The 17,313-nt window shown below is 36.5% G+C and overlaps 1 protein-coding gene across 24 annotated transcripts in view; it reads left to right on the top strand.

Annotated features, from left to right (window-relative positions):
• Positions 1-17,313, top strand: part of LOC134808766 (uncharacterized) — a 418,516-nt gene that overhangs the window by 219,137 nt on the left and 182,066 nt on the right. For 15 of the 24 annotated variants that reach the window (XR_010152427.1, XR_010152431.1, XR_010152426.1 and 12 more), the window contains one exon: positions 7,751-7,818. Coding sequence is in view for 6 of the 24 variants with exons in the window: in XM_063797382.1 (XP_063653452.1) it covers positions 7,751-7,818 (68 nt within the window). In the remaining 18 variants the exon portion in view is untranslated. Of the gene's footprint in view, positions 1-7,750; positions 9,698-10,139; positions 10,852-17,313 lie in introns of those variants that run through there. The other 9 variants (XR_010152438.1, XR_010152425.1, XR_010152421.1 and 6 more) reach the window with 7 other exon arrangements.

The raw sequence follows: 17,313 nt of genomic DNA on the forward strand, positions 1-17,313 counted from the left end.
AAATCAGGGGTCATGGTCTGTCAAGGAAATGGGACCTAAGAGATGAGATGAACCAGATGCAACGTAAGTCTTAAAAAAACTATAACCTAGCTTCAAGCCAATTTACTCTTTTATTGGATTGAGGTAATCTGCCCTTGTTCTATCCTGCTACCTCCCAGGTGATATGGTAATTTTTCTTCAAAAGAAGATATCTTCCAGAACTTCTAAAATTTTTCACACACAATATCTGGCATCCATTCAATACCTTCTAGGAATAGCAAAACACAGGACCAAAACGGGGGAAAAAAGCAGACAGCAGAAACAGATCCACAGTGAAGTGGATCAGATATACTTATCAGATATGGCTCTTAAATAGCTCTAAAATGATAATATGTTGGAGAACAAAAGAACTGCAGCTTACAAAAGAAGAATTAAATGTATATTCAAGAACTGAAAAATACAGCAACTTAAATTAAGACATTTATAAATAGGCTTAATAGCAGATGGGAAATAAAGAGAGAATTGTTGAGTATGCTAGATCAGTTAAAAAATGCTGAAACCAAAACATGAAGGGATAAAAGGCTGGAAAATAAACAGCATAAAGCCCATAGGAGATACATTGAAAATATTTAATATATGTGTAATTGGAATCCTACAAGGTAAAAAAAGATTGCAGTAGGTAATTTTCAAACTGCTAAGGACTAACAGTTTCCAAAAAGAGGAAAGATATTAAGCCATAGATATCCCAGGCAGGATAAATACAAAGAAAATCACACCTAGGCACATTAGTAAAACTTCTGAAGTTGAAAGAGAAAATCTTAAGTGAAGACAAAAAAAGAAGACATGCTACTTGAAGGAAGCAGCAATAAGACTGACAGCTGACTTCTCAACGAAATGATGGCGTTCAAAAGACAATGGAATGACATCTTTTAAAAGCAGAAAGAAAATAACTGCCAATCTAGAATTCTGTGCTCCATGAAAATATACTTGAAAATTGAAGATGAAAATAACTGTAGGAAAACAAAAACTGAGAGAACTTATCAGCAGCATACCCAACCTAAAAGAAACACCAAAGGGAGTTATTTAGGTAGAAGAAACATGACCTCAGAAGGAAATGTCAAAATGGAAGAAGAAACACAGAGCAGTGCATAAGGTGTATATGTGAGTGAGTCTGAATGAATCTTGACTGCAAAGTAGAAAAATGAAAATATCTTGCGAGACTTAAAATATATGAATGATGAGATGCATGTCAATAATAACAAAAGGTGGGAGGAAGTAAACAAAACAATACCAATTTCAGTTCTAGCATTGTCTGGGAAGTGACAAAAGTACCAATTTATAAGAGACTATAGTGAGTCCGAGATGTATGTTGCAATATTTAGGGTACCACTTAATAGTAAAATAATGTGTTACTACCAAACTAAAAGAGAAAAAATGTAATAAGAAAAGGACTTGATTAATTATAAATGATGCAAAAAAGATTTTGAAGAATGTAAATCAGGTAGAACAGATAGGAAACAATAAGATGATATGTATATAATGCAAAATATATCAGTAATTATGTTAAATGTAAATTGACTCAATTTTGCAGTTGAAAGACAAGTTGTTAGACTGGATAAAAGACGAATCCAATAGCCTATAGGCAAAAGAGGAAACTATGGTATAAATTAGAAAGTATTTTGAACCAAATGATAATCAAAACATGACATGTGAAAACCTGGGGTTGTATCTAGCTGTTCCTAGAGGAAAATGTATAACCTTTAAATACATGTTTAAAAGGAAAAAAAGCTGAAAAATCATGATATAAATATCTCATCAAGAAACTAGAAACAAAATGTAAAATGAAGCCCAAAGAAAGTAGAAGGCAAAAAATAATAAGAACAAAAATTAACTGAATGGAAATCAAATGTTTAACTGAGAAAATCAACAACAGCAGAACAACAGTGGATTCTTCTCAAATGCACATGGAATTTCAGAAAGATAGACTTTATGTTGGGGCATACAAGTCTTGAGTTGGAATTACATAGAATATTTTCCCTGAAACCGTGGTATTAAGTTGGAAATTTATAGTAATAAGATACCTAGAAAAAAAACAAATATTTAGAAATTAAATAATATACTTAACATGTTTAAAAAATGACAAGGGAATTTTTTTTTTAATCTCAACTAAATGAGAATGAATACACATCCTATGAAAATGTGTGTGATGCAGCTAAAGCAGTTGTTAGAGGAAAATATATCACTTTACACATCTGTTACAGGAAGTAAAGTGTAAAATTATCTAAGATTCTGCCTTATGAATCTAGAAAAAGAGAAGCAAATTAAACTCAAAGTAAATAGAAGAAAGGATATTATAAAATTGGGAGTTGAAATAAAAAAATTAACAATCAGATTGATTCTCTGAAAAGATTAATAAAATTGATTTTAAAAAGCTCAAGGAAAAAAACAAATCACCAATATCACAAATGAAATAAGGACATCACCAAAATTCTGACAGATAAGAAAAAGGATAATAGGATATTATTAACAAATGTATTCCAATCAGTTTGATAACTAAGATGAAATAGACAAATTGTTTGAAAACCCCAGCTTACCAAAATTAACATAAATTAGAAATCTGAATAATCCAAGGTCATTTTTCTAAAATTGAATTTGTAGGCCAGACACAATGCCTCATGCCTGTAATACCAGCACTTTGGGAGGCTGACGCAGGAGGATCGCTTGAGGCAAGGACTTCAAGACCAGCCTGGGCAACAAAGTGAGACCCTGTCTGTACAAAAAATAAAAATAAAAACAAATTAGCCAGGTGTGGTGGCATACACTTGTAGTCCCAACTACTCAGGAGGCTGAGGTGGGAGGATCACTTAAGCCCAGGAAGTTGATGCTGCAGTGAACTGTGATCATGCCACTGCACTCTAGCCTGGGTGACAGAGTAAGATTCTGTCTCAAAAAAAAAAAAAAAATTGAATTTGTTATATAAAAACTGTCCACAAAGAAATCCCCAGGCCTCATAGCTTTACTGATTAATTGAATTTAGCATTTAAGGACAAAATAATAATCTTATACAAACTTTTTCAGAGTATAGAGGAGGGAGACACTCTACAACTCATTCTATGCTATTAGCAAGACCCTGATAACAATGTCAAAGTTATTACGCCCCCAAAAAAATTATAGACTAATGTCTCTCATGCACATGGATTCAAAAATTCTTAACAAAATGTTAGCAGGTCAATTATTGCAATATACAAGAAGATTAATATATCATGATCAATGGGGCATTGTCCCAGGATTGCCAGGTTGGTTTAGCATATGAAAATCAGTCATTGTAATTCACTATACTCACAGCTTTAAGCTGTTATTTGTTTCAATAGAGGCTGAAAATGATTTGACAAAATTTAATAACCATTCATGATTTTTTGAAAAATTGTTAGCTAAGGATGGAAGGAAACCTCTTTCACATGATAAAGGGCATAATTCTTAGTGATGAAAGGCTGAATTCTTCTTCCCCTAAGACCATGAACAAGACAGTGACATCCCCTAAGATTGCAAACAAGGTAAGGATGTTTACACTCACCTATCACTACTTCTATTCAACATCGTACTAGATGTCCTCACCAGTGAAATAAGGAAAAAGGAATAATTGGCATGATTACTGGAAATGAAGCTGTCTAGTCACAAATGAACTTATTGTGTTGACAGAAAATTCTAAGGAATATTGGTAAAAAGTATCATTTGTGTAAGATATAGGAGAGAGACTATATTAATATCTTCTTAATATATTAATAGCTGGTAGAATGAACAAGAAAACAGTAACAGTGATTACTTATTTGGGGGTTGGGTGAGGAACTCATGGGTAGAAGAGGGAAAAGACAGAGACCTTTTCCTTTCTACATTATTTAAATTATTGATACTTCATTGTAATGTATTACTTATTCAAAAATATAACATTTTTGTAAAAAAAGACTGAAAGTTGGCATTGCTTCATCATTGTAGTTAAATAATGAGCACCTTTCAGTTCCCAAAACCCTCCATACCAACCACGATAGAACTCTCTTATCAGACTATTCATGTCATGCAACATGAAAATTTCAGAATTATACATACATTTTTAATGGAACCCTTTCATGGGTCTAGTGTGCATTGACATAAGCTGTAGTTTGACTTCTGATTACAGATCATTCACAGTCTATTCACCATGAATATCTATTTAATGCTTTTCCACTCAGCCTTTTACCTGCATTGCTATTTAATAGTGAAAGTAAAGGTTGAATTTTAAACTGAATTTTATTTTCTTTTCCTTATTTCTCTCAAATGGTAACCAACACACTGAAGTAATAATAGTAATGATAGCAGTAATAAAATCTAACACTTATTTAGAGCTTGTTATGTGCAGATACTGTGCTTAATTCTTTACATGTATTCTTTCAAAATTCTATATCGGTAATTCTGGCAATAGAGATGGAAAGTATAAGAGGTTAAATATGAATAATTCAGATTAAATAGCCATTCTCCAAATAATCATCAATTCACTGTACTCTGTAGTTTTGTACACTGTACCAACAGTTGAGAATCGTGTAACAGTTGGAAATTACTGGAGGGGGAGTCTTAAAAGAAACTTATAAATGGAAGTTTTAGAGATTATAGGTGAAGAGCAACAGTATTTAGAACATGCTTATAATCAGACCAGTTCCAGGTCAATGTTATGATGTCATAATAGAAATTTATGCAGATATGTATATCAGATCAAAAATGTCTTCATGTAATTTCAACTGAAGTATAAAATTCTTTTAGCTGAATTATGAAAGTAATTTGAACTCTGTCCACCTGCCCAAGGGAAGTAACAAAATCTCTTTTTTTCTGACTACTGCTTCTTTGACTTTCTTTGTTAATCCTTGGAGACCATGAGTAATAGTCCAAATATTTTATCAGTTTTGAATCCACCCAATAGGCTCATTCACTCTTTGTCCCTCTCTATTCATTGTAAACATGCATTAAGCCACACTGGTAATTTTAACATTCTGAAAATACTAGACAAGTGCAGTTATCATTATCATGAGAATTAACCAATATAAATATTATCAGGCCTCCTTAAGCAGCCGATTTCATCTGCTCTTTAGCAATGTATACTACGATAGCACCAAGAATTCCATCTTTCACAAATACCTGGATCAGTAGGCACTCTACTGCATCCCCAAATTAGAAGTAGCTGTGCTTTTGGCTTCTGAACTGTAGACAGCTCTGGGGGACAGGCACCAAGTTGCCGCTGCTTTCCTCAGCCTCAGACCTAGAAAGGCCTGTCTCAGTGCTCATCTTGGTATACCCTGATAGCTCCCTACATCAGGAGCCCACAGGGGTGACTAATGAAGCAAAGATGGTTTCTGAAAACCTCCTGTACTCAAAATGCCATGCAGTGGCTCTGAATATACTCTTCTTCGTGTATTCTCTCTTCTCCCCTCCCTCCCATATCCGTGCCCTTGTTTAGTTCCAGTTTCCATTAGAAATGCTATTTGGGCAGCAAATTTCACAGACTGGATCCATCTCAATGCTGCCATGCAAAGAAAACACATCTGTCTGACTCTTCATTTAAAATAAGGGAAAAAATTGAAATAGGAAAATGCTGTAGTCGCTCTGAGCTGTTTCTTAATGAACCTGTTTGTCCCAAGAGCTGTAGTGAGGAGCTTCTCCTCGTCGGTGAGAATTCTTTATGCATATTAATATTATTCATGTTTTCCATGCGACTCCGTCTGACTTGCCCTCATCCCATCCTTTGAATTCATTTAAATAAAAATAATTTATGTGGACATTCCTTCAGTCAGGATTTTCTCTCCCCCTTTCTCGAAGACATCCATAATATTTCGTTGATGCTTTGCGTCCAAACCAAATCGTTATGCTTTTGCATATCATTAGGGCTTTATAAAGAACAACAGCGACATCTGCATGTGCCGCAGTGCCAAGGAGATAGGAAAAATACCGAAAACAAAACTCTGTATTGGCTTGGAGGCTGTCTGACTCTCTGTCTCCCTAGCAGCCCCTGACACCACCATGGATAGGAGTAATTGTACAGTGTAATCACATCATGCCTCATCTGCATATTCATAACAGAGACAAAGCTTTGGAGGATAAGGGGGGAGCCGGGGTAATTTAAATATAAAGCAGCATCTCATTTCCAAATCAAGTTGTGCCAGTTAGACTGTGCACCAGGACTCAGTATTAAGCCAACATTGTTTTACAGTTTGGAAATTGGAGTGAAGAAGATGGAGAAGAGACTCAGTAAAGAGGGGGTGATACTACATTTTCATTCTTAACTGAGGAAAAACAAAACAAGACAACAACAACGGCGACAGAATAAAAATGAAGTAATATTTGAAGAGTCACCAGTAGTGGCTAACCAGCTGCTGTTTTACCAGGAATGAAATAGCCCATTGAGGGAGCTTTAAAAGCCCCCAATTAATATGTTGTGCATGTATAAGATCTACAAAGAACTCACTGTATTCTTTCTCTCCCCACCAAGTCCCCCCCCTCCCCAAGTACTCACATATTCCCTAACCACCACCTTTCTGTCCTGTCGGGTGCAGGGGAAAAAGATCAGAGCTACAAAATAATTGACTGATTGCTTCAAAAGTAACAACATCCCTCTTCAAAAAGAAAGGACAAAAACAAACACATACAAAAAGGTGACTGTTCATTAATGAAGGGATAAATTACCGATGGCTTCTTCATTCTCTTTAGTTCATTACCCCCCAAAAGAAACAAATATAATCCACGTGTTAATATTTCTTGTCTTCGTTTTCTTTGTTTCTAATATGATGTTGTTTATTATATATTTTTAAGTGTTGGTATTTGTAGAAGCCTCTGCTACTGCATTCCCCAAAGAGCTACTAGTTTCAGCCCACTGGAGTTTATATTCCTTTAATTGTCTAGTGCAGGAACATTTCTGCTGTTTTTTAAAATACACTGCTCTGCAGGAATTAGAAGAATCCAAGGTTGTATCCAACTTCAAAGGTTTCCAAGTCATAATGATTTTAGCAAAAGTAGAAGACAGATCATGGAACAAGTCCCCGTTTGAAGATAAGCATCATAGGGACCATTTTTTCTTCCCTCTCTCCCCAACTTTGTACTTCTCCTGGTTCTGAATGCCCCTCGCTAACACAGTTTAATGATATGCAAATGAAATATGCATAAAACCATTCTACTGTATGATGATTAAACACTGGAGACATTAACAGCGGAGGCTTCACTCTGTGTAATAATCCTTCCCGACCATCCACTTTGATTGCAGAGTTATGGAAACCCATAGCAGTTGGCAGAGAGAGCGAAAGAGAGAAGGAAGGAAAGACGCAGGGACACATCACCCATCTCGGTGCTTCTCCCACTGCAGGAGAGGTCCCCCCCTTTGTACTGCGTTCCTATTGCTGTCTTTTGTAATCCATCCATGCAGTCGCACCAGAGCGATTAACGGAAAAAACCTCTTTTCTCTTAATGTTTCAAAGCTCATTAGCCAAACGATTATTCCTCATTAACAGCGAAAGCTCATTCATTAAAAGGAAGAATATGCCCAAAAGATGCCAGCGCAGCTAATCCTGAGTCCCGTAACTGGGCTGTAAATCCCATACTACTTGTATATTCCATGCAAAAGGGACAGGCGCCAATCCACATTTTTTTTTAAGAAAGAAAAAGAAAACAGTTTATGTGTTTTGTAAAATCCACAAGAGCAGCAATTAATATTCCCATTGAATCACTTTATTTTTTTGTCTCTCCCTTTTGTTTCCAGCGCCTGCCCCTGGCTCAGCGCCCGGTGCCAACAGAACACCTTTCAGGATCCACAGCAACGCAGACAACGTAAGTACCAGCCGTTCCCTGAAACCCTTTTGCAGATTTTTTAAAAACAACCACCTAAAACAGAGAGAGAGAGAGACAAGCCTCTTTCCCCTTCTTCTCCCCTGCGTTATGCCACCAGTGTTTCCTCAGTAGCCCCTTCCAAATCCCTCTGCCTTCAAGTTTGTGCATGTCTGTGTGGCATCCCTCCTCCTCCTTCACTCCCATAGTGGATCTTGTAAAAGGGCTTCAGATCGGCCCCATTCATCTCCCTGGTGATAGCAGTGAATGTAGATAAATCTCTGGCTGCCTGCTTGCTGCTGGAGTATGATTTTTATTTTGTCTTCTGTGTATACCTGGGTCAAAAAGTGGGATGTATGCATACACATACATGCACATACACATATTTCCTTCTCTCTCCTCTCTCTCCTTCCTTTTTCTCACACATGCATACATCCTACATATGTGTGTATATGCATAAACATATACACCTATATACATACCCATACCTGTAGCACAAAATATATACATATCTAAACGTTTGTCTGAAAATATGCATATTTATATACACATACAACCTTACACATGTGTTTATACGCAATCGATAGGTGCCTATCTTTTAATTTATACCCATCTATATCTCCATTTAAATATTCCCTCTCTTCTCCCAGCAGAGGCTGTGTGCAATTGCAATCCAGGATTATACAAGCAGTATTCTTTCCTTATGATTTCTAGTTGTAGACCTTTATCCTCCTTTCTCTGCCTTCCTCGCAGCTGTAGAATTGGCATCTTTCCCTGAGGTTTTCCGAGTGGCAAGTGGCACCGGCTGTGGCATGTATTCATGCCGCTTCCTATGGCATTTCTCTTCCGATGTCTGCTTTTTCTTTGTTTGTTGTTGACTAGGCTGAATGGTGGGGTTTTTTTTAAGTTAATTATAAACGAAGTTGAAATAGCAAACAAGCCAACAGCTTGCCCCCCCCCCACCAAAAGAAAAATTAGCCCCACACAAGCGCCTTCTGCTGCAACAGATGCCCAGATCACCCCTGGCACGGGCAAACGGGCAAACGATTTTGGTGGTTTTCAGTTTTTTCTGTTTGTTGCTGTATTTGTTGTTTGTTTTCCTTGTTTCTTTTTGATTTTTCGAGGAGTCCAGAATCCCGGCCTCTGCTTGGAACGGAACAGTGTCATGGCGGAGACGACGGCCTTTGTCTTGCTGGGTGTGAAAACATCCGCTGTGCTGGCTCCACTGCGGCAGAATCAAGTTTAAAGGAAAAAAAGTGATTAAAGTCAGCTTTGTGCCTCTGTGGTGTGGAAGACCCCCAAACCCCAAGTAGCCGAATCCCAGGGTCCGAGGAAGGGCTCATAGTTGGAGCAGCCTAGGCTGTAATCCTGGCACTTGCGCCTTCGGTTGCTGCTTGCTGTTCGCTCCTGGGGGTCTGGATAATCTCCCTTGGCTTTACCGCACTGTCTGGCCCGCATACAGGGCCCCGTATCATATACCCGCTGCTGCTATCACACGAAACTGTGGCGTTGCCCCTGAATGGATGGCACCGTGCCAACTCTTCTGCCATCCGCCCTTGCAGCTTTTTTCTTTTCTCCCTCCCTCCCCTTCTTCTTCTCCTCCTCCCGTCGACTTGACGTTAATTAACACTCGGGTTAATTGATTTTAAAAGCCGAAGAATTACAGTTAACTTTTCCCACAGGGTACAGACGCCAGCCGCTTGGCACACTCTGCTTTTCGCACTGGTGCAGGGGAACAGGGAAAGCCCGCAGCAAAGCTAGCAACTGCTGAGGGAGCGTTGCCTGCTTATTGGAGTAGAGCCGATAGAAGTCGACGTGGCATTGCCTCATCCTTTACAATATATGTAGCCATTATATATTTTGTTAAATAATCAAAACACCACCCTGTTTTTCTTCTTCTCCGTTCCTCTTTCAAAACAGGAAAACCATTCAGAAGTTCACCTAGAAAGGGATAAAATCTTTCCACCAAACCTCTCTTTCATCCATGATATGCTTTTTTTTCCCAATGATAAATAGCTGGTACCTTAATTTTTTTTTTTTTTTTATTTTTTTTTTTTAGTTACAAAAAGAAAGGCTTACCCCTTCCCTAAAAATTACAGACATAGAAGTTTGGTGTTTTTTTTTTAAGAAAAAGTTCCGTAAAGTTTTTCTGTTTCAGTGTTTTGTTTTGTTTTGATGTCTCTTGGCTCAAAAGGGTTATTTATGGTGAAGGATTTCAATGAGAAAGTGGGTACATTGTAATTAACAACAAAATTCGTATGAAAGCTCTTTGTTTATATGTCTGTATATCTTGGCTTTTTGTCCCTTTCCCCCCAATCCTCTAGAAAATGAAAGCGACTGATACTGTAGTTGGAAAGAAGACAAGCAAGGCTGGGGACTTGATGCTTTCACCTTGTCATGCTTTCATTTTATTTCATTTTGTTTTTTAAAAGCACGCAGCAAGTGAAGCGACAAGAGGAATCCATTATGCAAATCATGTCACTTTGCATAACGTCTCATGACTAGAATATGCAAATGAACTGTATAATTTATGAGTGCCAGTGTCTGTCTAAAAGTGTTTCACATAATTTACAAAGTGAGCCTGAGAGGCATGAGGAAGGCAGCTCTTCCGATTCCATTGCCAGGAAAGCGCTATATATTTTTCTGTAAGTGATCCCTCATAATATCATCAAGTGCTATTTAAAAGAAATGAAGATTTCAAATGTACATGAAAGGCAAAGATTTTCCTCTCACTTCCTTCACCCATTGATTTTTTTTCCTAAAATTTGCAAGAAACTTGGACTCTAAAGCCTTAAATTTTGGATTTAATTTGGAAAAGAAAAGTTATTTGAGCCAAACTTGCTCTTTGTATGAGGGTTTTCTTTTTTTAAGCAAGGAATGTCTTAGAGAAGCAGACACCTTATCTATTAATATTTGCCTGGACCTATAGAAGGCAGAAGAATGGGATTTCTCATTTCGGTTGGTTTTATGTTTGCCCTGTAACATTTTATAAATAATAGTCTCATGGATGTATTAAATATTGATATGGAATACTCATACAATCAATATTCTTCTGAAGTTATAATTCTACTTTCAGAATAGTCTTCACAGGAGAAATTATATCCAGTAAAAATCAGATTCTAGTTAAGTGAGTTTAATTGGCCCCTACGTGTCTCATTGTGCTGACTTTTTTGAATAGGGGATTCTGAACCTTTTGAGAAGTCATAACATCTTTGATAATGTGGTCTAATCTGTCCTTATAGTTTTCATTATAATCATAAGTTCTGTGAAAGAGAGGTACAGACCATCAGGAAAGTGCAAACCACTGATCCTTAACAAAGAGGACATAATCCTTGGAGGGAACGTCAAAAAGACTTTCTAAAGAAAGTGAATTCAAGGTCAAGTCTGAAAGTTGAAGAGAACTTAACAAAAAGAGGGAGTATTTTTCAGATAGCGATTTTATTCAGTAAATCCTGATGCAGAAAAAGAACATGTCTACTTTGAAGAACTAAAATAAGCCCAGTGTGACTACAGTATAGAGAATGGGTTATTGGCTCAATTGGGAACAGATTGAGAGGTAAGCATGTGAAGAGGTAACTTATTCATTATCTGCTTTCGTTTGATGGTGCCTAGTCTCTTATGTTATTATTAATTTATGTGTACAGGTACTTCATTAAGTTTATATGGATAACTACTTCAGATTTCCGAATCCAACCTTATGTGACGTTCCTTCTTTTTGCAAAGTTTCATTTTCAAATAATAGCCATTTAAGAAAACAGGAAAAATGACCCATCTGACGAGAGCAGAATACAAATGATTTTTAAGTGCACACAAAACATTTGCTAAAATAGACCACAATGTGTTCCATTTTTAAAAAATCAATAAATTTAAATGTATTCAAGTCAAAATAACATCTCTTGACCACAAACAAATTAAACTAGAAATCAATAACAGAATGATATATAGAAAAATACCAAATTTTTGTAAATTAAACACATTTCTAAATGACATGGGTCAAAGAGTTAGTCACAGGGAAATTTTTTTTAAATGTTTTTAGTTAAATGCAAGTGAGAATAAAATTTCTGAGATGCAGCTAAAGACGTGCATCTAGGAAAATAAGTTTTAGTGTCTTGTTTTAGAAACCTAGAAAGTTTTGAGTCAATAATATGTGTCTTAAGAAAACAAATTAAACTCAAAGCAAGAAGAAGGAAAGAATAAGAACGTAAACCAATGAAGTTGAAAATAGAAAAATAGTAAAGTCAGAATACTCAAAAGCTGGTTCTTTGCAAAGATTATAAAAATCAGTAAACATCTAGCCAGACTGAATGAAAAAAAAGTGAGAAGACACAAATTACTAAGACTTAAGAATGAAAGAGTTTGGATATCAATCACTAAGGCTGACATATATTAAGTGGATAATAAAAATAAATAACAACTTCATTAATACATTTGATAACCTAGATGAAATAGACAAATCCCTCAAAAGACACAAACTACCAAAATTCATTCAAGTAAACTAAACCTGAATAGTTTTATATCTTTAAATAAATTGACTTTGTGGTTTAAAAACTTTCCTGTAAAGAAAATACCATGCCCAGTGGCTTCACTGACAAATTCTACCAACCTTTAAGGAAGAAATCATACCAATTCTAAACAATCTCAGGAAATAGAAAAGGGAAGAACACTCCCCCAACTCATTTGATGAGGTCAGCATTACCCGATGCCAAAAAACAAAGACAGTATAAGAATAGAAAATTACAAACCAATAACTCTCATAAACACAGACACAAAAAGCACAAAATATTAGCAAATTGAATCAAATTTGCTAATATGTCAAAAGAATGAGAAATAACAACCAAGCCAAGTTTATTCCAAGAATGCAAGGTTGGTTCAATATACTAAAATCAATGAGATTCATCATATCACCAGGTTATTATTTTAATAATCATTTCAATGGATGCAGGGTAAAAATGATAGAAATTAACATCCATTCCTGATAAAATATCTTTGCTAACAAGGAATAATAGGTAACTTCCTTTGCCTAATTAAAGGTATCTATACAAGAGGATTACACATTAGAAAGGAATAGATAAAATTATCTTTATTTTCAGATGGTATCATTGTCTGCATCAAAATTCCAAATTTATGAGAAAGTTTCTAGAACTAATAGATGTGTTTTGCAATGTCATGGGATACAAAATCAAAATTCAAAAATGCACTAGCAATAAATAGTTAGAAATTTTTAAAAGAAGTACATCGTAATAATATTAAAAAGCATGAAATTTTAGGGATAAGCCTAAGAAAATAAGTTCAAGGTTTACATACTGAAAACTATAATACACTGAAGAAACAAATTAGAAATACCATGCTCATGGATTGGAAGACTCAATATTATTAATGTAATTTCTCTTTAAATTGACATATAGTGAAATTTAATTCAATCTTCATCAAAAACCCAACAATCTTTTTCTAGAAATTGACAAGCTGATCTAAAATGTATAAAGAAAAGCAATAGAATAGCTAAGAAAATTTTGTAAAAAGAACATTAGAGGACTCACATTAGCTTTGTAATGTTGCTTAAAGCCACAGTAATCAAACAGTGTGATAATTACGTAATGATAGAGGTAAAGATCTATGGAAAAGATTAGAGAGCCCAGAAATTGACACGCAATTTTTTGGCAGAGATTCAAAGGCAATCTGATGTAGAGAGAATAGTCATTTTAATACACAGTGCTGGAACCATGTGAATGAGAGACTTGACCCACTCCTTATTATTTATACAAATACTAATCTTAAAGGGGTATTAGAATAAAATAAAAACGTAACACTAAAATAGTTCTTCAAGAAAACATAAGTTTTGTGACGTTGGGCTAGGCAAAAGATTTCCCTGTAGATGGCAGGGAAAGAACTTATACCACGAATGAATTAGATAAGTTGGACTTCAGCAAAATTGAAAACTTCTACTACTTGAATGGCAAAAAGTAAATGAAAAAATAAGCTACATACTGAGATAAAATATTTTCTACCAATAACAAGGAGGAAAATTAAGCAAGACTAAAAATGACACAGAAGATAGAATTAGTGGATGAGGACATTTAAACAGCTGTCATAACTGAGTAAAGCAGAAACATGTTAAGTAGAGACATGAAAGATAAAGATTGTAATTTAACTTGTAGAGAGTAAAAAGCTACCATGTCTGAGATTAAGAATACCACTAGAGGGGATTGACAGGAGATTGGATATTTCAGAAGAGATTAGTGAAGACATAGAAATGATCCACCATAACACCCAGAAAACATTGGAATCAATGTAAGCTAGAAGACAATGGAGAAACACCTATAAAGTATCAAAAGAAAAAAGTTCAATTAAAATTTTATACACAGCAAAAATATCTTTTAAAAGCAAAGGTGAGGCCAGGTGCGGTGGCTCACGCCTGTAATCCCAGCACTTTGGGAGGCCGAGGTGGGTGGATCACGAGGTCAGGAGTTGGAGACCAGCCTGACCAACATGGTGAAACCCCGTCTCTACTAAAAAAAAAAAAAAAAAAAATTAGGCAAGAATGTGCTACGTGCCTGTAATCCCAGCTACTCAGGAGGCTGAGGCAGGAGAATGACTTGAACCTGAGAGGCGGAATTTGCAGTGAGCCAAGATCATGCCACTGCACCCCAGCCTGAGCAATAGAGTGAGACTCTTATCTGGAAAAAAAAAAAAAAAAAGTGAAACAAACTTTTTCAGATGTACAAAAGCTGAAAGAGTGCATCATTAGCAGACCTGCTCTACAAGAAATATTGAAGAAGCCCTGCAGGCAAAAGAGAAATTATACCACATCAATAAAAGGCCTTGGAAATGGTAATTATGTTGGTGAATTTAGAAAACTTTTTTTATTATTACAAACATTTAAAAATAATTTATAGCTTAAAGCAAAAATAATAATAATGGGCCGGGCACAGTGGCTCACACCTGTAATCCCAGCACTTTGGGAGCCCGAGGCGGGCGGATCACGAGGTCAGGAGATCGAGACCATCCTGGCTAACACGGTGAAACCCAGTCTCTACTAAAAATATAAAAAATTAGCTGGGCATGGTGGCGGGCGCTTGTAGTCCCAACTACAGGCTGGGCAGGAGAATGGCTACAGGCTGGGGCAGGAGAATGGCTACAGGCTGAGGCAGGAGGATGGCGTGAACCTGGGACGTGGAGCTTGCAGTGAGCCGAGATCACGCCACTGCACTCCAGCCTGGGTGACAGAGCAAGACTCTGTCTCAAAATAATAATAATGTATTAGTTTTATAACATGTAAAAGTAAAACTCATGACAACAATAGCATAAAAGGTATTAAAGAAAACAAATGGAAGATTCTATTAATAAGGTCTTATACTATACATGGAGTGGCATAATGTCAATAATATCACTTGAAGGTAGACTAAAAATTAAAGTCTGATTTTTTAAAAACTAAGTTAAATGGCAGTTATGGTTAATAAGCTAACAAAGAAGAGAAAATGAAATTACCAAAAATGTTCAATTAATCCAAAACGAATAGCAAAATAATAGATTTAAACTTAATCTTCAATAATCACGTTAAATGTAAATGGCCTAAATTCCCTTATTTAGTGACAGATATTCTCAGATTGCATTAAAAAATAGCAGGACTGATATATAGGCTGCCTACCACCAAACCACCTAAAATATAAATAGTTTAAAAATCAAAGCGGGGGGGATAGATATTACCATATTAACACTAATGAAATGAAAGCTGGAGTCAGTATATTAATATGACAGTATTATTCAGACCTCGCAGAACCAGATCCCAGAAAGATGAAATTAGCCACTAATATATTGATTTGCTGTCTTGTGGCAACAAGTGGACCCTAGTTTCTCTTTTAGTTGATGAATTCTGAGTCAGAACTAAGTTAGATGTGGAAACTGAGCACAGGGTTATGACTTTTCATAGTGGCTGACTTCATCTTCCTGCTCATCTAATCTCAGTCTCTTTTGAATATAAGTTTTATGTATATGTAAAATATTATATAATTATGTTTGTGGTATACATTTCCATCAAGCACCTGATAATTAAGTGCTGGCACCCAATCTCTGCTATTCCTGGATCATATCATCCACATTGGTAGAAGAGATTCCAGTCCTGTAACACCATCACCTTCAAAGTCCCCATCTACAGAACAGTCATTACTAAGCTCTTCATTGATGCTGGTAAATGAAGCAACTTGCAGATCCTTCCAGGGAACATCATAAGCTGGTTTTTAGCTTCATATAACATGTCCACTTCTGCATACCCACTTTTCTGAGGCTTTTATTATGCTCTGAAGAGTTTACAACATCAGTTAACATATCTATTTAATGGGAGCTTTCACTTGTTTGAAGTACACAAGAACCACCGCATCAGTGTATTAAAAACTGATTCCTGCTGGGCTCAATGGCTCACGCCTGTAGTCCCAGCACTTTGGGAGGCTGAGGCAAGTGGATCACGAGATCAAGAGATCGAGACCATCCTGGCCAACATGGTGAAACCCCGTCTTTACTAAAAATACAAAAATTAGCTGGGCGTGGTGATGCACACCTGTAGTGCTAGCTACTCAGGAGGCTGAGGCAGGAGAATGGCTTGAACCCATGAAGCAGAGTTTGCAGTGAGCCAAGATCATGCCACTGGACTCCAGCCTGGCGACAGAGCAAGACTCTGTCTAAAATAAATAAATAAAAGTAAAAACCTGATTCCGAGGGCCTCTGTCAGAGTGTTAAGTAAGAGTTATGGAAAAGTTTCTTCATTAAGCCGCATTACATTATACTTCCCCTGGTCCAGCACCCTTAGGATTTACTCCCAGGCATACTCCACCAGTTTCTGCAGTACTTATTAGCCAGGTGCTGCCGCTCTATTGACATTAAATGTCCTTTCTCCCTTAGCAGATCCAAGATTTTCCCATGGGGCTATGTCGAGATTTGACACAAGTTATTCCTCTAATGGCCAAGGTTTTGAGGTTAGGCTCTAAGAAAGGAAAGCATTATTCTGTAGGGTACTTTGAAGTCTCTGCATGGTCATAGGGAAGATGGAGCTCCTATATGCTAACGAGGAAGAAAGGGTTCCTTCCACAGGCCCACAAGATTCAAAGTAATATTTTCTATCAGGAACTTAACTTTGGCATAGAAAACTTGGCTGGGATGAGAAAGTAGCCTTCTCTTAAATCCTGCCACCTCTTACCATTAACTCACATTTCTATTCTTAAACCGTGTTTGCCTTTTAATTTTTATTCTTTACTATAAGTTGGTGTTTAATTGACCTAACTTGTCATTCTCTTTCTTCATTAAATCATTGGTGCTCAGCAATAATTACCCAGCTTCACCGTCCTAATACCTACTCTCTTACACAGGCTAATACCATCTTTCTGCATTGTATCACATCCCCATTTACTGTAGGTGAAAGTCTTATAATTTACACTGCAACAACCTGCCAGGGACTCCACAACCTTTTCCATACTATTTTTCCAGTGATCACTACTGGTAGCAACTATC

The sequence above is a fragment of the Pan troglodytes genome, chromosome 18, assembly GCF_028858775.2.
Source record: "Pan troglodytes isolate AG18354 chromosome 18, NHGRI_mPanTro3-v2.0_pri, whole genome shotgun sequence".
In the NCBI taxonomy this organism is placed as follows: domain Eukaryota; kingdom Metazoa; phylum Chordata; class Mammalia; order Primates; family Hominidae; genus Pan; species Pan troglodytes.